Here is a 24,473-nt window from a genome sequence, read left to right on the forward strand (position 1 = left end):
GCCCGAATTTCAGCATAAGCGTTTAGACTTGTCTTGCAAATGTCGTTGGTGTTTGCTGCGTTATTCTCTGTTTTATGTTCGCTAAAGCACGTAACCACTATCATCTCTGGGAGCTTCGTAAAGATTTGCGATGTACTGTGAAATGATAACTAGCTACTGTGCTTTGCCTGTTTCAGTCGAAGATAAGGATTACGTTAGAAAAAAAACAGGTTTTAGTAGCGAGGTTTGGTAGTCTTTCGTGCTCCCAATCTCTGTTCTAGAGTGCCCGGCGAAATTGGGGCAAATTGAGGGCGAAAAAACAGGGTTCGCAGTGCCTCCCTGAAATGTTTATTCGCAGGATACATGTGAGCACATACCGTATGCATTAGGCCGTGCATAACGCATAACCAAGGCGTGCTTTGCCCCTCGCGCCCTTCGCTATACTTTCGCTAAACAACGGTTTTTCCTCCGTCTCAAAGAAGACTGTAGCGGCATTAAGATGTACTGGTTTAGCTACTATCGTGCATTCTACGTGCCTGTTACTGCTGATGTCCAGCTTAGCTGTGTAAATTTGGTCAGCTGGATAAAACAGAACCTTTACTTCAGGTACCGCTTTTATTGCTTTTTCAAATTTCGACAGAGCAACTTGAGGAACCGAGACATAATTTTACCTACATTAATACGTTTAATGAACAAACATCATTTACTGTACTTTCTTGCAGTGGTTTAGAGAGAAAGTAGATATGTTTCTAAAAAAAGTCAGAAATCAGGTACCTTACTGAGAAGTCAGATGTCTCCTGGGCACCGGAACTTAAATTTTTAAGCTCATTTTCATGAACTGTTATATGACGAGAAACCTTAAAACTAGTATAGCAACGTCGCTAATTTGGCTCCGCTTTTGCACAGTTGCAGAAAATACTTAGATATAACAACTGCTATTGTAGTACGATGGGCACTTCTCGGTGTTTCGAAGACATCACTGTTAAAAGTTCTAAAGCCTGTTAAATACTGTACGAGAGCGCCACCATCGAGAAGCGCAGTAAACACAGCCAACTCAAGCGACCTGCGCACTTACAGTTTTTATTGACAGTGATAGATCGTCTAGTGTACATTTATTGAAGCAACCCACAAATCATAAATATTATTGAAAATTTTTTCAGTTAGCAACATTATGTTAAAAGGTTAAGAAGTCGAACACACGAAAGAAAGCGTGTGCTGCAATTATATTAGCTGTAACATCAATGAACAGAGAAAAAGAGGAAACTGGTTCCAAAATGGCTGAAAAAGAGGATCTAATTGTTGCATGTTAATTTACTGATTGATATCAGCACCACTTTTCCGTAAGATTTCGTAAAATATTTTCAGTTTAGCCCTGCATAGTACAAAACGTTATTAATGTGGATACGTAATAGAACAGAGAAGAAAGTACATTAGGCAGCGATAAATTGCTGTCGACGAAAGATTAGGAGTAATTTCGCTCTTGCTGGCGACAGGCGGGTCATCCGAATGCTCGAAGTTTAGTTTTGTAATAGCAGCAAACAAAATAACCAGAATTGCATGGAGATCTGGAAGCAATTATATCTGCTTGGCAAGGATATACACTATGTGATCAAAAGTATCCGGACACCTGGCTGAAAATGATTTACAAGTTCGTCGCCCCCCTCCATCAGCAATGCTGAAATTCAATATGGTGTTGGCCCACCCTTAGCCTTGATAACAGCTTCCACTCTCGCAGACATACGTTCAATCAGGCGCTGGAAGGTTTCTTGGGCAATGGCAGCCCATTCTTCACGGAGTGCTGCACTGAGGAGAGGTATCGATGTCGGTCGGTGAGGCCTGGCACGAAGTCGGCGTTCCAAAACACCCCAAAGGTGTTCTATAGGATTCAATTCAGCACTGTGCAGGCCAATCCACGTACACACACACACGCACGCATGCACGCACCTTTTATACAGACAACCTAGAAACGACACATTGTTCTACAATAGCTAGACATCCCTAGGAGCACTTTATCAAGGGTGTAACCGGAGTGGAAAGGATGCAGTATGCAGCGAGGGAAAGTAATGGCGAGCGGGCTCGACTCATGGAAAAACCGCTCACTTGTTGACACAGTGGTCTCGATGGAGACGTACCAAGTACGACAGCGTAACTGAGATTTTAGAAACGAGACGGTGGTGGCTCTGTAGCTTCCACGTTCAATTTTTTCTGCTCAACAGGTCCCCCACCCCTGCCCAAACCAAGGGCAAGCACGTCACACTGTTACATATACTCCCTAAAGCAGCAGACGCGCATTGGCGCCGCTGACAAGAGTCCTGGTATCCCTCCACCTAAAGGTCCCCTCTATAACGCACCAAGACTTTCGAAGCAGCTTTCCAACACTTATTTGCTACATTAGTATTAATTGAAATAAATGTGTCATCTATGTCGCACTTAATGGGGTGAAATTGTAAGTGGGGGACATTCACTAATATGACCAGCTGTTCTAGCACTTTACAAATGTTACTATGTTAAATAGGAAACACTTTCTGATGTTCTGCAAAATTGTATTTATTTGCTCACGAACCAGCTTTTCGCTTCTTAGACCATCTTCAAGTGACGACTGAATGTCGCAAACGTAGATAATATGATTTGCGACTAACGTATATTATTTATACAGAAGATAGAAAAGATACATGTAGAATGTACACGTAGGAAAGGAATGAATTTTTTGGTCACACAGGATGTCACATTAACAAAAAGAAAAAAAAAAGAAAACATGAAATTTTTATGTGAAGATACGTTTAAAAACTGATGAAAAATGAAGTTGAATTTACGATTTTAATCTATTATTTGTAACTAAAACTTAATTTCAGAGAGGAGAAATAGGATGTCCACATGAACAATGTAATGTTTTTCTGTGTAAACACTCTCCATGTCATGATATCTGCATCTTTTACCTCTTTTGTAAAAATAATATCTGAGGGGGTCGCACGTCATGTTATACGTGTCCGCGACATTCGGTTGTCACCTGAAGACAGCCTAAGTAGCCGAAAAGCGATTCGTGACCAAATAAATATAATGTTGCAGAACATTGGGAAGTTTTCGCTATTTAATGTTATTATGTTCTGCGAAGTACGGTTACTGTTGCAATTATTACATCTAATTAGCAGATCACAGATTGATACTCCAAGGATAAGACATTTTAATCAGCTATTTCCCATGAATAGATTCGTTGTCTGCTACCCATTCCTTTCTCTAATTAGCAATACCTACTACAGGGTTATTACAAATGATTGAAGCGATTTCACAGCTCTACAATAACTTTATTATTTGAGATATTTTCACAATGCTTGGCACACACATACAAAAACTCAAAAAGTTTTTTTAGGCATTCACAAATGTTCGATATGTGCCCCTTTAGTGATTCGGCAGACATCAAGCCGATAATTAAGTTCCTCCCACACTCGGCGCAGCATGTCCCCATCAATGAGTTCGAAAGCATCGTTGATGCGAGCTCGCAGTTCTGGCACGTTTTTTGGTAGAGGAGGTTTAAACACTGAATCTTTCACGTAACCCCACAGAAAGAAATCGCATGGGGTTAAGTCGGGAGAGCGTGGAGGCCATGACATGAATTGCTGATCATGGTCTCCACCACGACCGATCCATCGGTTTTCCAATCTCCTGTTTAAGAAATGCCGAACATCATGATGGAAGTGCGGTGGAGCACCATCCTGTTGAAAGATGAAGTCGGCGCTGTCGGTCTCCAGTTGTGGCATGAGCCAATTTTCCAGCATGTCCAGATACACGTGTCCTGTAACGTTTTTTTCGCAGAAGAAAAAGGGGCCGTAACCTTTAAACCGTGAGATTGCGCAAAACTCGTTAACTTTTGGTGAATTGCGAATTTGCTGCACGGATGCGTGAGGATTCTCTACCGCCCAGATTCGCTCATTGTGTCTGTTCACTTCACCATTAAGAAAAAATGTTGCTTCATCACTGAAAACAAGTTTCGCACTGAACGCATCCTCTTCCATGAGCTGTTGCAACCGCTCCGAAAATTCAAAGCGTTTGACTTTGTCATCGGGTGTCAGGGCTTGTAGCAATTGTAAACGGTAAGGCTTCTGCATTAGCCTTTTCCGTAAGATTTTCCAAACCGTCGGCTGTGGTACGTTTAGCTCCCTGCTTGCTTTATTCGTAGACTTCCGCGGGCTACGCGTGAAACTTGCCCGCACGCGTTCAACCGTTTCTTCGCTCACTGCAGGCCGACCCGCTGATTTCCCCTTACAGAGGCATCCAGAAGCTTTAAACTGCGCATACCATCGCCGAATGGAGTTAGCAGTTGGTGGATCTTTGTTGAACTTCGTCCTGAAGTGTCGTTGCACTGTTATGACTGACTGACGTGAGTGCGTTTCAAGCACGACATACACTTTCTCGGCTCCTGTCGCCATTTTGTCTCACTGCGCTCTCGAGCGCTCTGGCGGCAGAAACCTGAAGTGCGGCTTCAGCCGAACAAAACTTTATGAGTTTTTCTACGTATCTGTAGTGTGTCGTGACCATATGTCAATGAATGGAGCTACAGTGAATTTATGAAATCGCTTCAATCATTTGTAATAGCCCTGTATTATGTGTATCTACACTATGTTTAAAGAGAAAATAGTAGTTACTGTCTCTCGGACTTGTTTTTTAGGAACGAAGTGTTACACTATGACACTGTACGGATACGTCTGAAACTACGCGAGACAAACCATCGCACTTACTATCGTGGCTTCGTTCAAGCTGATGAGGGACATGTTCTCGAATGGCAGGTGTTAACAAGATACGAAATTGGACATATTATACGTATGCCGTCGCCTCTCACCGATACAGAAACCTACTGTCCAAGTGTGTGCATCCGTTAGTTCGCTCCTTGTAACTGTGGAAATACATTACACTACTTTTTGCTCCCGTAATGTGTTACAAAGTTTTGTAAAAGGTGCTTGTATGACTGCAAGTTAAGTCTCACGAAGCACCTCCGCGGTGCTGCACAGTGGTTTACGGAGGACGAGGAGCCCAAATCTTTCGCTGCAAATGGCTTTCTACTCGTTGGTGATAATTGTAATATCTTTCCACCTAAACGAATAGTGACCAGAACTCTTGAAACTGAGATCTACACGTTTTCGTAACTTCGTTACCATTCGCGATGAAGGCGCCAAGTCCGCAGCTCGTGGTCGTGCGGTAGCGTTCTCGCTTCCCACGCCCGGGTTCCCGGGTTCGATTCCCGGCGGGGTCAGGGATTTTCTCTGCCTCGTGATGACTGGGTGTTGTGTGATGTCCTTAGGTTAGTTAGGTTTAAGTAGCTCTAAGTTCTAGGGGACTGATGACCATAGATGTTAAGTCCCATAGTGCTCACAGCCATTTTTGAAGGCGCCAAATTTAAGTGTAACTTTTGCTTTGTTTCGCGTCAGGATAGCAGATTTATGTGAAATAAATCTGCAACTATTTTGTGGCTGGAACAAGAAATTGCGGAATAAAGGTACATTGCACGTAAGGAATTTTTCAGCCTACACGAGACTTCCAGAGCACCCTGGACGACATCGAGGGACCCAGTGCACTGGAATAATTGGCATTGCAGCGAATCTTCGAATGGAAGTTTTCACCTTTCTGAACAGAAATTGCCTCCGAGACAAGCGATACTGGGCGTTTACGGCCTTCTCGGCGGAGTAACAACAGTATTGCAAACTGTAGTGTCAGACTGCTGTGGATGACGTGGCCAACACAAAACAGTAGCTATCTGAAGTCTCAAACTTCTGCCGACTTCGAAATAGGGACTGCAGTGTTCAAGAAAAGGGTTTTAGATAGGTCAGTATATGGACGGTAGTGGGTGCCTAAGGAGGCAAGCGTTTGCACGAGATCTACTGAACGCAACTCAGGTCACAGGCGTCACGGTAGTTTTCAACCACATTATTATAGGCAGGGGTGAGGCCATCTTTCGCGGCTGGGTACATTTCCATTCTCTTGATATAGTATTTTGAATGAGTCAACAGTTGTCAGCACTTTAGAAACTGAAAACGCAAATGACGTTGGGCTATATGACTAGAGACATTAGAAACAGCCATATAATGTGTAATATATTGAAGTAAGTTATCCCTTAGTTACCATCGTCGTAGATTTCGTTTTAGTTATAGCACGGTTTTGACTCCCCCCCCCCCCCCCCCCCCCCCCCGCCTTTCTTTAACTTTGATTCAGAGTTTAGTTTTAAGGCTTGTAAGCAATTTCAATTTACAAGTCTGCTGGGAAACATACCTTTCACTACGTGACTGTTTCTGATGCTCAATTCGGCTGCAATTTGTTTCCAAAGCTGTTCATCAGCAGGCTATGGTCATAGATAACTATAGTCTGACGATGAAAACATGAGCCACAAACTGGGTTCAAGATAAATGCTTTCGAACATTCGTGGTTTGTGTTTTTCGTTGATAAGCTGTTGCTGAAAATGATATTATAATTATTATTGTGTGGTTTCTGTCCTTTAATTTTCTGTCTTGACCTATTAGATGTAGTACAATAAAAGTCCTATCTTTGAAAAGAAGTGACTGACAAGTATGTTGTTTCATCAATAATGGCAACCAAAGACGCTGTTCTGAGCAGGTAAATAAATGCTTAATAAACAAAAAATGGATGAATAAATAAAATATAAACTTCCTTACCAGTTAAATACACGCATGGTACATCGAGCAGAAGACATTGTATCCTGGTATCGCTAAAGTGTTAGCAGAAGAAAGATGTGTGGGAAAAATCGCAGATGTTTACGACTGTCACAGAGGGAAGAGATGAGCAGACAGACCAATCGTGGCACGGTTCTCTTGAATTTGCATACGAAGCTTTACCTCGCGGGACACTACTCCCGTTGCAGTCCCACAACTCTGAGCATCGTGAACATTGTGTGTGTGTGTGTGTGTGTGTGTGTGTGTGTATTTATGTGTGTGTGTGTGTGTGTGTGTGTTTTAGAGGAGGAAGTGGAGAGGGCGAGTGGCGCGGGATGTAGAGGGATCGGAATAATGCCCGGGATTTCGCTCCTGCGAGTAACTGCTGTCCCTCGGGACCGAGCAACTGTTGGCCTGCTTCCGCTTGCGCTGTCTGCATTACCTTTTCCGTTGCGATCTCGGTCAACAGGGACAGGAACGGAGTTTCCCTGGAAGCACTCCAGCGTCTTGGACGCCTGTTGCCGGTAACAAGGATCTCTACAGAAAGGGAAGAATGAACTAGCTGGCTGCTGTCTCACTTAGGTGCGTTGTTTAATTCTGTTGATCTGTTCCTGGTTTCTCATAAAATGAGGTAACAAGGATTTTCACCAAGTCCTCATGTTGCAACATTTTGAAGCTATTACTAGACGAATCAGTCTCATATACATGCCATATGCGTCGGTAACTATTAGCGAACCCGGAAAAGATCACAGTGCTTGTAAGACGCTGTTGACTTCCTCCAACTTGTCGCGAAGTGTCAGACGTCTGCCTGTATCGTGGGGAAGGCTGTGTGATCATGTATGTACAGAATAGTGTTGTGTCCAATCGCTTATGCTGAAATTCGGGCAGTTAACGGACCGTGAGAGTATGGCTCCAAAACTCAGATGGACCTCTGTCCCCACTTTTGTCCTGGCACATCAACTAGAAAGGTCACTGCTTAGGTAATTTCATGTAGCAAGCCATCAATGAGGTTTTAAGTGTGATGTATGCTTATTGGGGCGGAGGATATAGGATCACATTGGAGACTATCGCCGTTGGCCTTTGATCCAGGTCGTTAATTGCGAGAGAGAATTTTCCATGGTCTTCAGCTATGTGTTGTTGCTCGAAGATATTCTCTAGTGCTGAAAACCATGTGTGTACTTGTATATGTGTGAACTGAGGTGCTTTTAACTGCAGTCACGGCGTGGTTGATAATGACGCATTCGTACGCGAAGAAAGTGTGTATGCTCATGGCTTGGCTGTTAGTACCAGAACTTGTAAATTCATGAAATTCGTTCTGCTATCGTCCTTCGGTATTGCAAGCTCCAAAACCTCAATCTCTTGCTTTAGCTGTCGAATGTCTTTGTTTATGGCTTTTAGAAGTTTGTTATCTTCTTCCATATTTAGCGTATCTGCTGCACAATATCATCATTGTGAGAGCTATTCTTATTTTTCTAGGGTCGTTAATTATGTAGGTAACAGATTAAACCCACATATATTTTATTTTTTTAACTCAGAACAGTATACTCAATAGAATATGAGTCAAAGAATAAGTACTCCACTTTCGAATAAATTCTTCACCTTCTAACTTCCATTGCACTTGCATGGACTGAACATAGCAACATAGCGCACGTCATTGGTTACCTCTGTGTTCCCACAAGTCTATTATATTCTAACACCATAGCAGCTCATGATTGGCCTAGAATATTGAAGTTTTGTAGCAGTAATGTTCAGTAGTTGAAAACACTTTTGGGGCTGAGTTCAGTAACCACTTACATGATATCCAGCAATAATACATTAATACCATTAGATTCAAAAACTGTTTGGTGAGAGAAACTAGACATTTTGATTAGTTGTGTAGTCTCTCGGAGTATAACTGAATTTCTGAGATCGTTATGATAACTTAATTATATTAGATAAAATGTATGAAATTACTTGGAGAATTGGCTGCAGTGGTGGGGGCTAAGGGAAAGGTAAAATCTAGTATCACACTGTTTCAATAAGAGACAGAAGTCCTTTTGCTGTAGTAAAAGTGTTGAAAGTTTTATTTTGCCTACATAATTCTCTTTGAGTCTGTAGTGAGCAGTGATCTCTGTACTACCCGAATGGAGAACTCTGATGTGTGAACATAAAACTGAGCCATATATGCCGATTCCTGTCGTCTGCGTAGTCCACTAGTTATCAAAAATTTCCATTGGTCTGTAAGTCATAAGGCTTTATCTCTGATTACGAAAGTCAGATCATTTACTACATCAGTATCTTAAGTAGGGAACAATCAGCTTGGTATTATTTTCCAAATACGCATAAACCAGAATAATCCCTTTTTTCAAATAAGTTACGAATTTTACATCCTCCCTTGTGGTGCTGTTCTTGCTAATGAGGTCAGAAAATGCAGTGTTCCAGAAATACTTCATGTGAGCTTCATCTTTACCATGTATATCCTACATCTAATAGACAAGTATTTGTAACATTATTGCCAGAAATCATTTTGTGTCCACTTGTATTGTGACAGAGTTTTTTAGCACTGCTTATCTCTACAGTGTATCTTAGTGAAATCTGTGTCTCAAGGAATTTTTTGCCGTATATTTTTGTAAGTATCGACTCAAATGGAAAAACTAACATCAGTATATGAGGAGCTACTTTTCGAAACACATTGTCCCAAAAATTAAATTTTTGGGGAGAAGCGAAAAACATATACCACAAAAAATATTCGATTAATTTTTACGAATTTTACACCACATACTCAAGTACGACTGTTGATCAAAATTTGTTTAATACAAGGAAATTGCTTTTTATACTTTCAAGCTATGAGCACTTTAGTGATGGGCAAAATGCGTTTCATTGGACTCTGTTGGGCAATCTGCCTTTTGATGTAAGTTGTTTTGGTTTTCAGTGACATAAAACTGATAAAAATACATTTTACTATTGGAAAATACATTTTTTGCTTTCAGTAAAACATATTAACACCAGAAGTATGGATAAAACGAAAATGTGTTTCATTTACAATAACAAAGTTCACAATATTTTTCCCTAAACAGCCGGCCGGTGTGGCCGTGCGGTTATATGCGCTTCAGTCTGAAACCGCGTGACCGCTACGGTCGCAGGTTCGAATCCTGCCTAGGGCATGGATGTGTGTGATGTCCTTAGGTTAGTTAGGTTTAAGTAGTTCTAAGTTCTAAGGGACTGATGACCACATATGTTAAGTCCCATAGTGCTCAGAGCCATTTTCCCTAAACAGACTCCTCTTCTAAGCAATCACATATAGTAACTTGGTCAATAAATTCGTTACATGGAAGGCTGACAGTGAAAAATTCCGGTATTTCATTTTCTCTCCAGTTGTTTCCATATCTGAGGCTTAGTAGTTTTTCCACATTGTCTTTCTTTTCTTGTTTCAGCCTCATCAGTGATGACACTTTGGAGATATTTGATACTTTGTTCAAGCTGTATCCACCTTTACCTAATGGCAAAAAGTGCTTTGAAGAATCATTAGAATAGTATGGGATGTGTGTTTTGATTTTCACACCGGTTACCCTTTCATCTACCATATATTTCTTCAAATGGGTCCTTTTCAGATCCCTGATCCCATCTACAGGCCTCAAAATTGTACTTAGTTCCTTGAAATCAAATATTTCCCAGTCTTTCCCTAAATTCCTTGTTTCATCCACTTCTGCATAAACGTCCTAGTATGTGTTTGGATTCAACATTTCTGAAATTTTACGAAGTTTATTTTCTGCTCGTCCAAATACTCTGTTAGAAGGTAAAAAGGAATGTCCTCAAAATGGAAAGCAGAGAAGTACATCAGTCACATGCACTGGACATTCTTTGAATAACCAGAAAGCAACTGCATGAATAACATGCTGATTTTTGTTTTGTCCAGCACATCCATTCACGAACAATCTGAGAAATGTGACAGATATGTCAATGGTCATTTTCTTTAAGAAATCGGCGATGGTTGGGGAAATTTCTTGTGACCCCTCTACCTGCCTGCATTTAATTCCAAATTTAAAATGTAGGTTCTGTACCCGCCACATCTGTTACACAAAAGGAGTACAGAGATATCTGTCTTGCATAGTATGCCTCACCAAAAGATAATTTTGGGAGAGGTTGTATCTGCTGTAAATCATAGGCGAATGTCAGGCTACAGTCATACGTTTGCTTTATTAACTTGTGAAAAACCCTAGTTCTTAATTTATGTTCCTATATGACCCATTGCCCTCGAGTAATAACGCTGAGTAGCCGAGATTAACATTTCCATCCGATGGGAGGCTCACCAGAAACACTTTCAGCTACGGAGGTTAGTTATTTCGTGAGTACGTCTAGGAAATTGTCGTTCAATGCTATCGCTCAAAAATGTATGACCAATACTATACACTACGAAATAAAACTTAAAATTAATTTCTAACGTAATATCTTTCGAATATTCCCAGGTTTGTAAATTTGGCGGTTTTTGTCTAAATCTGTTCGACTATGATGTTTACCCTTTCTGAATGGGTCGATCGAAGCAAAGATAGTGTGATTATGGCGTCTATACCAGTCTATGCTATATACGCCATGTCACAGTTCGATAAAAACAAGAAGAGTCGATATGCGAGAAAGGGGGAACACAATAGAGAAACCACAGACAATTGCAAACGTTTCCCTAGACACGTTTGTATAAGGCTTAAATATTTTGCACCAAAGCGTATGTGCAAATCTTGTTTTATTTCCTCTAGAAAGTGACTAAAAGGAGGAAAAAAATCCACTTATTATTAATAGAAATCAACTGAAAATTGTGGAACTAGATCCAGCGGACTGCGTGAACGGAAATTGTACGCAATCACCACTCCTCTCCTTAGATAGAAGTTTAGTTTTGAAAATTGGTTTCACTCTCAGGAACCGAATTGTTTACCCGCAGGTAACGCCACCGATGTCGTGGTACACGACGTTTGTCTTTATTAAACTGGGACAAGATATTCTTTTGTAGATGCCAGTCGATTGCCCTTCCTGTTTAAACATTAGTAGTGGTGCTGCAGATCGCTTTTAATGAACAAGTCTCGTCTGGATTATTGTAAGTACCGATCTCAAGTGGTGATGTGATTTTTTTGGGGCGGGGGATACGGCTGCGAGTTATCTCGCTGGGCGTCGGCAGTTCATTCTGCTACGACCTCTGGGCACCGGCGCACAGTTTGTTCGTATTGCGGTCGAGCGTGGACGAATGAAATGGGAACATCGGTTGGGGGAGGGGGAGGGAAATTAGTGCTCGCTTGTCCACTCGCCCTCCCTTCCCCACTTTGATGTGCTGCATCCGACAGTTTCGACAAATGCTGGAACAAAATTGCAATGTTGTTTTTCTTTTTTTTTTTCCCCTTCCTCCCACTGTTTCGGCTTTAGGGCATAGAGGTGCGGGCATTCTACATATGACATCGTTCGCTTTGTTAAACCAAATGCGTAAAGTGATATGCTTTCTGGCGATGGAAAGTTCTCATCACACAAGCGTACATCGTATGGAGCTTCAGTGTCCATTTTTTAACAAACAAAAGACACTTTTACGCATTCTGCTTCACATAGCAGAGCATTTTCAGTTTCGAAAATAATAGAGTACCAAATGTCATATTTCACCTGTTCGATTACTGAAAAAGCCGTGCGGACTACCTCATAGTGTTGACAGAACTTAAGGAGAAGCTACGCATGTATAAAGGAGAGTTTTTGACACGTCGAGCTCAACATTAATGCGAAGCAGAAGTTGCCTTATACTGTCTGTAAGGCTAAGTACTGGTTCTGGACATAGTGGCAGAGATGACTGAGACCACTAGGCGATGCTCTACCCTAATTTAAGCTCGCACACAACTTTCCATCAAATTCCATATAATCGTAAAACTTCACTATTATTGCAAACTCCGCACCGAGTGAAATGGCAGAGTAGTTGCGTCACTGGACTCATATTCGGAAACAACAGGGTTCAAATTCTCGTTAAGTCATAGAGACTTAGATTTTCCATGATTTCCGCTAACCACTTGGGGGGGGGGGGGGGGATGCTGTTATCGTCCTTTCGCCTTTCGAAAAGGCAGTGGCCCATTTTCTTTTTCATCATTGTCCAGTAGCAATTTATGATCCGACCCAAATGATGAGGGGTCAACACTGTGGCAAATGGAGGTTTGGATCAGTTTTAGAAGCGTGCACGGATAGCTGAGATGGTTAAGGCGACCGCTCGCGATAAACGGAAAATCCGGGTTCGAATACCCGTCCAGCATAAATTTTCAGTTTCCGAACTTATACGTATAGGCCTTTAGGCAGTGAAGGATCCAATCAAAAGTCGGCGCGTCAACAATTATAGTCTTCTTCATATACACTAAAGTTAACTCGACATTCGAGATAGCTACCGAGTGCTCGTAAAACAATCTCAAGTTTTCTGTGTTCTGTCAGAGGATATGCCGAGACGTAAATGGGAACCTCCGTGAACATTCGAGTGCTCAATGCCAGTGCGAGAGATGTTGTTAGAAGGCAACACCATACAGAGAAATGCTAACAGTGTGAAAGGCAGCAGAATGCCTGTAACACAAATAAAAGTCAGTGAATCTCTCCCACACTGCTCGTTGGCCGACTATTTTGTAGGGTTAGGCTGAACTCGAAAGTCAGGAATATAGTGGTGTGTACCTTCCTAGATCGAGAAGAGCACAGTTATGAGACAGGGAACAAAAAAATCAGGTCATATCGTGGTTAGAATTTTGTGTTAACCTCGATCACAAGTGGTCATGTCCATTTCTGCTAAAGCATTGTGATACTAAAACCAGTACTTACCACTCAAATCAGACTTACTGATGCCTTAGCACTTTGATCTCAGTGACACCGAAGATGTGACGTGAGGGACCACGTTGCTGTTGCAGGCGCTGCTACAGGCGCACGACGTGGTGGCGCACGAGGTGTACGGGGAGGACGCGCTGCGCGTCACGCCGCCGCCGCTGCTGCCCTATCTCAACGGCGGCGACGACCTGGACGGCCCCAATGGCGACATCGACATGGAGAACGTGACGCGCGTCCGGCTCGTCCAGTTCCAGAAGAATACGGACGAGCCCATGGTGAGTACGCTGCCCGCCTGCGCTCTCTCCTCTCCTCCCTCCCCCCCTCTTGCCCTTCCTCCCATCTGCCACTCTCACCCTATCCACCCCTCTCACTATCCCCTCTCCCCCATCATCTCCCAACTATCCTCTCTCTGTCCCTAAACCATTTCTCCCCTCTTATCCCCTCTCCCCCTTCTATTCCCCCTCTTTCCCCTCTTCACTCCTTCCTCCTCTCCAACCTCACCTCTTGTTCTTCCCTCCACCTCCCCAATCCCCTCCCTCCCCATCCCCTCAAACCTGCCCTTGTCTCTCTTCCATCCCACACTCCTACTCTTTCCCTCCCCTCATCCCCTCTTTACACTCCTCACCTTCTCTCCCCCTCAACTCACCCTACCCCTTCCCACCTCTCCACATAGCCCTCTCCTGTATCCCCCTCCCACTCTCTTTCTCTCCTTTTCTGTTCTTCTCTCTTCTATTCTGCCTCAGTTGTAAAGGTGTGACAGTTTCTGTTGGCTTTGTTTCTGCATACTTACCAGTGATAGTCATAAAGTTTTATTACCCTGGAAAATTATGCTGCGACTGTGAAACTTAGTGATGAAGTTAATTCTGTGGACATCCATTGAGTCTGTAACATATTCCCCACCAATGGATGGCTTGGTGGAAACCTTGCTTGTAGAAGTTTTGGCTTTTCATGAAATGTTCCACACTGAAAACCACCTCGTAGTCGTTGTGAGAATCCCTGCTGTAATCTAATCAGGAGTCTCTGTTGGTATGCTTCAGTGATAGTTGGCTCCTTACGAGCAAAGTCTGGTAGCACCACACCACGATGATCCAAAAAAAAAAAAAAAACACTCAACATCACCGTATCCTAGGATGGCCCGGTCTTGGCTGTTTTTGGCGATGGTGAATCCACGTTTCCACTGCATGTTTCACGCCTTTGTTTCGAAGTCGTAGTGATATACCCACCAGTCGACCATGGTGATAAAGGCGGCTAGCAAAGACGTCTGAATTGGCCTTGCGACGGTTCCTAACGGTTACTGCTGGTTTAGTTGCTTTTCCAAGCAGCATCCCACACTTGTTAACCAGTGGCATTTATACCTGTGGTTACTAATACTATAGGCACTTGGGCTGTACACAGTTCTGTTTAAAAAGAATAGCTCGATGTAATCATAGGGTCACGCCGCGCATGTCTGCTTTCATGCACCCTGCAGCTATCTCAGCGCAAATAATAACGTGTAGCTGTAATCCTACAGTCAGATAATCTATGCATTGGCTAGAATTGCGAGTTAATAAAGTACACAGAAATACGAAATAAAAGTGAAATTACAAGGGCTCTATTCTAAACACTGTGATTGATGTAAATGACAGAGAATTGTGTTGAATAATGTTTACCCTTTAAAGGACATCGAAAATAAACGAGAAGTGGTCATATATTGAATTAAAATGCAGACAGAAAATATTCTTATCAAATCCAGTTAAGTTACATTGAGAGCGTTTCAAGAATGGTAGCGAAATCCCCAAGCTAAATAGTCCTCAAATATATGCAAAACTAAGAGTCCTACACTGAAGCACATTCAAACATATCGAAATATAAGTCCCTTCAGGAGTTGAAGTATAGTAGCAGCCATTCGCTGCCCAGCATCAATCACCTACACAATCGAATTTTACTCACCACAGATAGGTGAGCCTGCATCAGGCACAGATGTAAAAGTATTCAGAATCGCGCCCTTGAGCTCTTCCCGCAAAAAGTCTCAGTCTCCACTTGACCCCCGTAGTGTTCTACTACTGTCTGCTTTTCTATCGCCTGAAGGCTTCTCCACCAAAAATAGTCGTTCTTAAGCTCTACAACCAGTCATGCCTGCAGATTTTAGACCTATGTTATCGTGTGGAGATTTGCAGGATTCCCATTGATGTCAGGGGTCCACTACACAAAGGAAGCAGTTACCCGTGCAGCAGAGTACTTGTGTAGTGCCCATGAGGGTTTTTTCGGCTAGGCCGTAGTTTGAGGTGCTCTGATGAACACTCGCCAGCCGGTACGCAGCAAGGGAAGTCAGCTGGCGTTCGACTATCAAAATTTTATCGATGAACTGTTGAAGTAATCGTAATAAAGTTAGCCAATTTACTGACCTCCAGGAAAGTTCTCATACACAAATTGTTCTTGGGGACCGAGAGCTGGCTGAAGTCTGACGTGGAAAGCTTTGAGATATCTAGCGAGTCGTAGAACGCGTATCGGAAAAGTAGATTAGAAGCCATAGGTGGGGGAGCGTTTCATTGCAGTTCACAAAAATATTGTCTCTATTGAGGTCGTAGTTGAGTGTGACAGTGAAGTTATCTTGTTACGTATGATAGGTGAAGGTGAAACCAATTTGTTGGATGTTTTTACCGGCCACCAATTCCGCTGTGACAGTTCTAGAATCATTCTAAGAAAATCCATGATCAGTAGTGCATAAATACTCACCTCATGCGATATTAGTTAGAGGTGACTAACCTACCGAGTATAGAGTGGGGTACCTATGGATCCATTGCAGGGGTACAGACAGACAGTCATGCGAAATACCTTTGAACACTTTTTCTGAACACTGTCTTGAGCAGCTAGCTCGGCAACCCACACCCAATGGAAATATCGTAAACCTTTTAGCACAACAAATAGGCTGGATCTTATCGAAAGTGTCAGAATAGAAACGAGGATTAGCGATCATGATGTCATTACAGCAACTATGGTTATGAAAGTTAATAAATTAGTTAAAAAGGATAGGAGAATGTTTCTGCTAGATGCAGCAGGTTAACGGTTGTTAGCATCTCACTTAGACAGTGAATTGACATCACTTAGTTTCAGTAAGATGGACGTAGCGGAAGTATGGGCTAAGTTTAAACACAATGTAAATCGTGAGCTGGAGAGTTACAAGTCTAGTGAGTGGATAAGGGATGGAAAAGACCCATCATGGAGATAACGAAATACAAAAGATGGTGAAAAAGCAGAGGCTGCTGCTCTCTGGTTCAAAAGAGAACGCACAAAAGACGACAAGCAAAGGCCAGTAGAGATTGTGCGCCGGCCGAAGTGGCCGTGCGGTTAAAGGCGCTGCAGTCTGGAACCGCAAGACCGCTACGGTCGCAGGTTCGAATCCTGCCTCGGGCATGGATGTTTGTGATGTCCTTAGGTTAGTTAGGTTTAACTAGTTCTAAGTTCTAGGGGACTAATGACCTCAGCAGTTGAGTCCCATAGTGCTCAGAGCCATTTGAACCATTTTTTAGAGATTGTGCGTTTGTGGAAAGATCTATGTGCGAAGCATACAACAGCTACCACCGTCACACCTTAGCAAAAGATCCAGTAGAAAACACGAGAAAATTATGATCCTTTGTAAAATCGCTAAGCGGGTCTAATGTTTCCATTCAGTCCCTTCTTGACCAGTCTGCCGCAGCAGTTGAAGATAGGAAAACGAAAGCCGAAATTTTAAATTTCACATTCAAGGAATCGTTCACACATGAGAATCGTACAGACATACCGTCATTGGACGACGTAGTAGTAAGCTTCCCTGGCGTAGAGAAACAACTGAAAGATTTGAAAGCAAGTAAGTCACCACGTCTGGATGAAATCCTGTTTCGGTTTTACAAAGATTGCTCTACAGCATTAGCTCCTTACCTACCCTGGATTTATCGTGAATATCTAGCGCGCCAACTCCCAAGCGACTGAAAAAAAAAGCGCAGGTGATTCCAGTATACAAGAAGGGCAGAAGAACGGACCCGCAAAATTACAGACCAGTATCCTTAACTTCGGTTTGCTGCAGAATCCTTGAACATATTCTCAGTTCGAATATAATAAACTTTCTTCAGACTCAGAAGCTTATGTCCCCGAATCGACATGGTTTAGAAAGCATCGCTCGTGCGAAACTCAGCTTGCCGTTTTCTCACGATATACTGCGAACTATGGATGAAGGGCAGTAGGCAGATGCCATACTTTCAGATTTCTGGAAGGTGTTTGACGCAGTGCCCCATAGCAGACTGTTAACGAAGATACGAGGATATGGAATAAGTTCACAGATATGCGAGTGGCTCGAAAAACTTCTTTAAGTAATAAACCCAATATGTTGTCCTCTACGGCGAGCGTTCATTAGAGACAAGGGTATCGTCAGGAGTGTCCCAGGGAAGTGTAATAGGACCGAAGTTGTTCTCTACATACATAAATGATTTGGCGTACAGGGTGGGCAGCAATATGCAGTTGTTTGCTGATGATGCTGCGGTGTACGGTTGAGGCGTCGATATTGAGTGACTGTAAGAAAATACAAGACGACTTCGACAAATTTTCTAGTTTCTGTGATGAATGGCAGCTAATTCTAAATGCGGAGTCCGCCTCCGTAGCGTAGCGGTAGCGTTACCGCCTACCACGCAAGGGGCCCGGGTTCGATTCCCGGCAGGGGACTGGGTGTTGTGTGTCCTTCATCATAAGTGACTCGCAAGTCGCCGAAGTGGCGTCAACTAAAGAGGACTTACAATACGGCGGCCGAACTCCCCCGAATGGGGCCTCCCGGCCAACAATGCCATACCATCATTTCATTTCTAAATGTGGAAAAGTATGGGTTAATGAGGATCAGTAGGAAGAACAAACCTGTAATGTTCGGGCACAATATTGCTAGTGTCCTGCTTGACACAGTCAAGTCGTTTAAATATCGGGGCATAACGTTGCAAAGCGATATGAGGTGGAACGAGCATGTGAGAACTATGGTAGCAAAGGCGAATGGTCGACTTCGGTTTATTGGGATAATTTTAGGAAAGATTAGTTCACCTGTAAACGCATAGAGGAAGCTGGTGCGACCTATTCTTGAGTGCTGCTCGAGTGTTTGGGATCCGTACCAGGTCGGATTGAAGCAACACAAGGAAGCAAGCGGGAAGCGGGCTGCTAGATTTGTTACTGATAGGTTCGAACAACACGCAAATTTACGGAGGTGCCTCGGAAATTCAAACGGAAATCCCTGAAGCGAAGGCGGCGTTCTTTTCGAGCAGCACTATAGAGAAAATTTAGAGAACCGGCATTTGAAGGTGACTGCGAAACGATTCTACTACCACCAACATACATTGCGCATAAGGACCACGAAAATGAGATACGAGAGATTAGGGTTCATACGGAAACATATCTACTAATTTTGCCCTCGCTCTGTATGCAAGTGCAACTGGAAAGGAAATGACTAATTGTGGTACAGGGTACTCTAGGCCACGCACCGTACAGTGGCTTGCGGAGTATCTGTGTAGATGTAGATTTGACTCAACATGACCATTTTCCGGGCTAAACTAATATTTTACAGTAATACTTGAATAAAGAAATGTTATAAACATTAGGTCACACGAAAACCATTCAGAATAATTATAAATAAAGGTTTTTTCATGAATAAATAAGCCAGTATCTATGCGCAAATGCGCCCATGATAAATGACCACAGATTGTCCTGACATATGGTTTAAACAATTATTTAGGCCTGCTTGTCAGAAGCGTCCTTTGCACTCTTTTACAAAGGTGGTGTCAGCTGACATATGCGACTGACCCCTTCTTAAATTACCTTGATTTTGTGTTATCAGTTGTAATTAATATTTAAATAAAGTTACTGGCAAAATGGTAAACTGTTAGTTAAATAAATGAACAAGCGTGACAAAATGTGAGTTATTAGTGCTGTAATCATTTTCTGTGTAATTGTGGAGGATATGATGATTTGACAGACATATGCATAATGAAAAGGTTGCAAAAACGTAATAAATGAAGAAATAAAATAGATACAGATACGTGGCTTCCAGTGATGATAGCTATAGTGCACTGTCATCGTGTGAGATATCGTATGTTGATATCGCATGAAGCGTTTAAAATTGTTAATTCAGGAGTTCATTGTGAAAATGTGTATTCGCTGTGAAATATTAACTTCTGTAGTTTCAAATATATTGAAATATTGCTGCATCATTGGATGCGCCTCATTTTTCTGAGATATCAAATGTATTCAGATTTGCTTTAATACACTACTGGCAATTAAAATCCCTACACCACGAAGATGACGTGCTACAGACGCGAAAGTTAACAGACAGGAAGAAAATGCTGTGATATGCAAATGATTAGATTTTCAGAGCATTCACACAAGGTTGGCGCCGGTGGCGACACCTACAACGTGCTGACACGAGGAAAGTTGCCAACCGATTTCTCATACACAAACAGCAGTTGACCGACGTTGCCTGGTGAAACGTTGTTGTGATGCCTCGTGTAAGGAGGAGAAATGCGTACGATCACGTTTCCGACTTTGATAAAGGTCGGATTGTAGCCTATCGCGATTGCGGTTTATCGTATCGCGACATTGCTGCTCGCGTTGGTCGAGATCCAACGACTGTTAGCAGAATATGGAATCAGTGGGTTCAGGAGGGTAATACGGAACGTCGTGCTGGATCCCAACGGCCTCGTATCACTAGCAGTCGAGATGATAGGCATCTTATCCGCCACGTCTCGATCCCTGAGTCAACAGATGGGGACGTTTGTAAGACAACAACCATCTGCACGAACAGTTCGACGACGTTTGCAGCAGCATGGACTATCAGCTAGGAGACCATGGCTGCGGTTACCCTTGACGCTGCATCACAGGCAGGAGCACCTGCGATGGTGTACTCAACGACGAACCTGGGTGCACGAATGTTAAACGTCATTTTTTCGGATGAATCCAGGTTCTATTTACAGGATCATGATGGTCGCATCCGTGTTTGGCGACATCACGGTGAAGGCAAATTGGAATCTTGTATTTGTCATCGCGATACTGGCGTATCACCCGGCGTGATGGTATGGGAAGCCATTAGTTACACGTCTCGGTCACCTCTTGTTCGCATTAAGGGCTCTTTGAACAGTGGACGTTACATTTCAGATGTGTTACGTCCCGTGGCTCTACCCTTCATTCGATCCCTGCGAAACCCTACATTTCAGCAGGATAATGCACGATCGCATGTTGCAGGCCCTGTACGGGGCTTTCTGGATACAGAAAATGTTCGGCTGCTGCCCTGGCCAGCACATTCTCCAGATCTCTCACCAATTGAAAACGTCTGGTCAATGGTGGCCGAGCAACTAGCTCGTCACAATACGCCAGTCACTACTTTTGATGAACTGTGGTATCGTGTTGAAGCTGCATGGGCAACTATACCTGTACACGCCATCCAAGCTCTGTTTGACTCAATGCCCAGGCGTATCAAGGCCGTTATTATGGCCAGCGGTGGTTGTTCTGGGTATTGATTTCTCAGGATCGATGCACCCAAATTGCGTGAAAATGTAATCACATGTCAGTTCTAGTATAATATATTTGTCCACTGAATACCCGTTTATCATCTGCATTTCTTCTTGGTGTAGCAATTTTAATGGCCAGTAGTGAGATCCGGCCCCGTTCTACCCTGGTGAAGTTAGATGTAGAAGGTGCTTGCATCGTCGGTACATGACACGGTACTAAAATTTTCCCTCATTTGTATAATATTCTCAGATGTTCTTTACTCATCTATTCTGGATGGAACTGTTTGTTTACAATTAATTTCAGTTGCCTTCCAAAGTACTACATCCAAATCGCAGGTTATTCTCCTTACAATAATCTAGTGTTCGTTTTTCTGACATATAACTCAATAATACTTTCAGTCGCTCACTACACTTGACAGTTCCTTCACAGAATTGATATTTAGCAGCTTCTTACGTTAATTTCATTTATTAATCCTAGTTTTAATGCCATGCTTTGTTGTTTACAGTTATTACAAATCATCCTTATTTACTTTGTTGTTGAATATTACTTTTACTGTGAGAGTTCAGTTTATTGTAGAATCAATTTTTCCATTTCTGCCCGTTGTGTTCACTCTTCGATCACAGGACCCTTACCAGACAAACGCAACAAAATATAGTCTCAGAAGTTTTGTGAGCCAGATCTGTGGGGATATACTTATGATAGAATTATTTGTACTCTATGGTGAGACATGTATGTGCTGTTGTTCACGTACAAGTAACACATCAGGTGAATACCAGACTGCTGTATCCTCTTAGAAGTTTTCAAAGATGAGGCAACATAAACCAGTGCAAGTGAGAATAACGGTATTGCCATCCGTCGCGGAAAACGGTAGTTTTCCTAATGTTATATGGCATTAACGTTTTGTTGCTTTTTTGGATAGAAGTGGCCTTTTGAGGTTTGCATCTGTATTTCCTGTTACCTTGCATAATTTTACAGAAAACACATAAAGTATTTTATTCTCCTAATCTCTTGATTTTCTAGCAAAATAGGGATGAAATGCACATTTGAGCATATTTTAAGCTATTTTGAGGATCACAATCTGATTTCCTCCTCGCTGTTTAGTTTTAGGGTAGATTTACAGTAAATGTGGTAGAACAACTTCTTGATGATTTTATGAACAATCCCTGCGCTTATGCCTTACATCTAGATCTGCGGAAATTATTTGACATTGTGCCACACGAAATGCTAGAGTGGTATGATATCAAGAATAATGAACTGGTATTAATTAGATCATACTTGACTAACAGAACTCAGGTTGTTAGGGTAAATAACTCTCAATCAAACGCCCTATCAGCTTGTAGAGGTGTGCCACAAGGTTCAGTGCTTGGACCCTTTCTTATTCTGGTGTTCATCAGTGACTTGTCTACTTCCTTGCTTCACAAGTCCACAATATATGCTGATGCCACTACCCAAGTTACCATTGATAACAACATGAAGGATGTGAAGCAAAAATCAAAGCCAGTGCTAGAAAAGTCTGTCATATGGCTCCACAATATTAAGCGTATCCTAAACAAGAACAAGTCTGAAACTGCTGTATGTACTTCTTCCTCCCCATGCTGAATGAAAAAGTAAATGATTCTGCTCTGTTAGACTTCTCGGGATACTCCTGGATTGCAGACTTACTTGGAACAACCATAACGAATAGTTATGTACCAAATTATCCAGAGTAGTCTTTTTGTTAAGAAATTGAAAAGTATTAGTTAGCAAACAACTGCCATTGCCCTCTTACTATGCCTTCTTTCAGTTTCGTCCGTAGTATTCAGTAAAACTGTGGACCAACTCTCATGCTGCTAGTACAATCTTCGCATGTGGGACAAAGCTGTGAGGACAGTTTCTGGAGTTGAAAGCATTTAATGTTCTAAACATCTTGTCTGCATCCTCCCTTTAATTAAAACACATTTTCTCTCCACAAAAAGCAAATGAGTGTATCACCTTGCAGAACAGCTATGTGTGTTCCGATGAAACTAGAAGTAGAAATAACATAGACATGAAATTTACAAAACTTTGCAAGATCCAAAGTAGTTTTAAAAACAAAGGGATGAAGATGTATAACAAGCTGCCACCATTAGCGAGTGACGTTTGTAGTGATGTTTTTGAGATGCACCTTCATCAATTGTAGGTTGATAAGTGTGTTTATAGTGTTAGGGAATTTGAATGTACATAGTAAATCTTCTCATCCTCATGTATTGTTCAAACCCATCATCTACTGTAAAAATTAAGCTCAGAAGGAAATAAAAATTCAATATTGTGTATTCCTCAAATTGTCAAATTCTGTGCAAAAACTTCAGATTTGTATAACATAAAGTGTGTATAGTCTTACTTACCAGTTCCAAGGGCACCACATTAATGTGATAGCTATACAGCAAATTTCTAGCCGTAAGATGGCAAACTAGTAAATGTGATTTGGAGCTTTCATTGTAAAGTTATCAGTGTCAACAGATATTGGGTAAAGACAAATAAATAAATGAATATAAAATTTGTATCCAATACAAAATATTAATACAACATTATGTTTATTTTAGGGTATAACGCTGAAGATGAATGAAGAGGGAAAGTGTATCGTGGCTCGTATTATGCATGGAGGCATGATACACCGACAGGCCACCCTTCACGTAGGCGATGAAATCAGAGAAATCAACGGAATTCCTGTTGCCAACCAGTCGGTCAACGCCTTACAGAAGATACTGGTAAGTACTGATAGTTGACTCACGACACAGGTGATAAAAGTTGTGGGATACCTCCTAATATTATGTCGGCCTCCATTTGCCTGGTGTAGTGCAGCAGCTCAATGTGGCATGAACTCAACAAGTTGTTGGAAGTCCCCTGCAGAAATATCGAGCCATGCTGCCTCTATAGGCGTCCATAATTGCAAAAGTGTTGCCAGAGCAGTATTTTGTGCATGAACTGACCTATTGATTGTGTCTGTAAAAGTTTTGGTGGGATTCATGTGGGCCAATCTGGGTGGCCAAATCATTCACATGAACAGTCCAAAATGTTCCTTAAAAGAATTGCAAATAGTTGCGGCCTGGTGAGATGACATTGTTTTTTGGGAACATGAAGTCCATGAATGGCTGCAAATGGTCTCCAAGAAGCAAAACATAACCATTTCCAGTAAATGATCAGTTCAGTTAGACCAGAGGACCCAGTCCATTCCATGTAAACACAGCCCACACCATTATGGAGCCACCACCAGCTTACACAGTGCCTTGTTGACGACTTGTGTCCAAGGTTTCAAGGGGTATACACCACACTCGACCCTTACTGTCAGCTCTTAGCAACTGAAATTGGGAGTCGTCTATTGACCAACCGATGTGGTACAAGCTCAGGAGAGTCACAACAGTCTAGTTCGTGCTGTTAGCAAAAACACTTGTGTCAGTTGTTTGCTCCCATAGCCCATTAACATCAGATTTTGCTGCACTGTTCTAATGGATACATTAGTGGTATGTCCCACATTGATTTATGTGGTTGTTTCATGCACCATTGCTTGTCTGTTAGCACATACAATTCTAC

The 24,473-nt window shown here is 42.3% G+C and overlaps 1 protein-coding gene across 3 annotated transcripts in view; it reads left to right on the forward strand.

Moving 5' to 3' along the window:
- Window positions 1-24,473, forward strand: part of LOC124610289 (peripheral plasma membrane protein CASK) — a 667,578-nt gene that overhangs the window by 444,577 nt on the left and 198,528 nt on the right. For all 3 annotated transcript variants that reach the window (XM_047140147.1, XM_047140146.1, XM_047140148.1), the window contains exons 2-3: window positions 13,517-13,708; window positions 23,486-23,650. In XM_047140147.1, the coding sequence (XP_046996103.1) occupies window positions 13,517-13,708; window positions 23,486-23,650 (357 nt within the window). The remainder of the gene's footprint in view (window positions 1-13,516; window positions 13,709-23,485; window positions 23,651-24,473) is intronic.

The sequence above is a fragment of the Schistocerca americana genome, chromosome 1 (genome assembly GCF_021461395.2).
Source record: "Schistocerca americana isolate TAMUIC-IGC-003095 chromosome 1, iqSchAmer2.1, whole genome shotgun sequence".
In the NCBI taxonomy this organism is placed as follows: domain Eukaryota; kingdom Metazoa; phylum Arthropoda; class Insecta; order Orthoptera; family Acrididae; genus Schistocerca; species Schistocerca americana.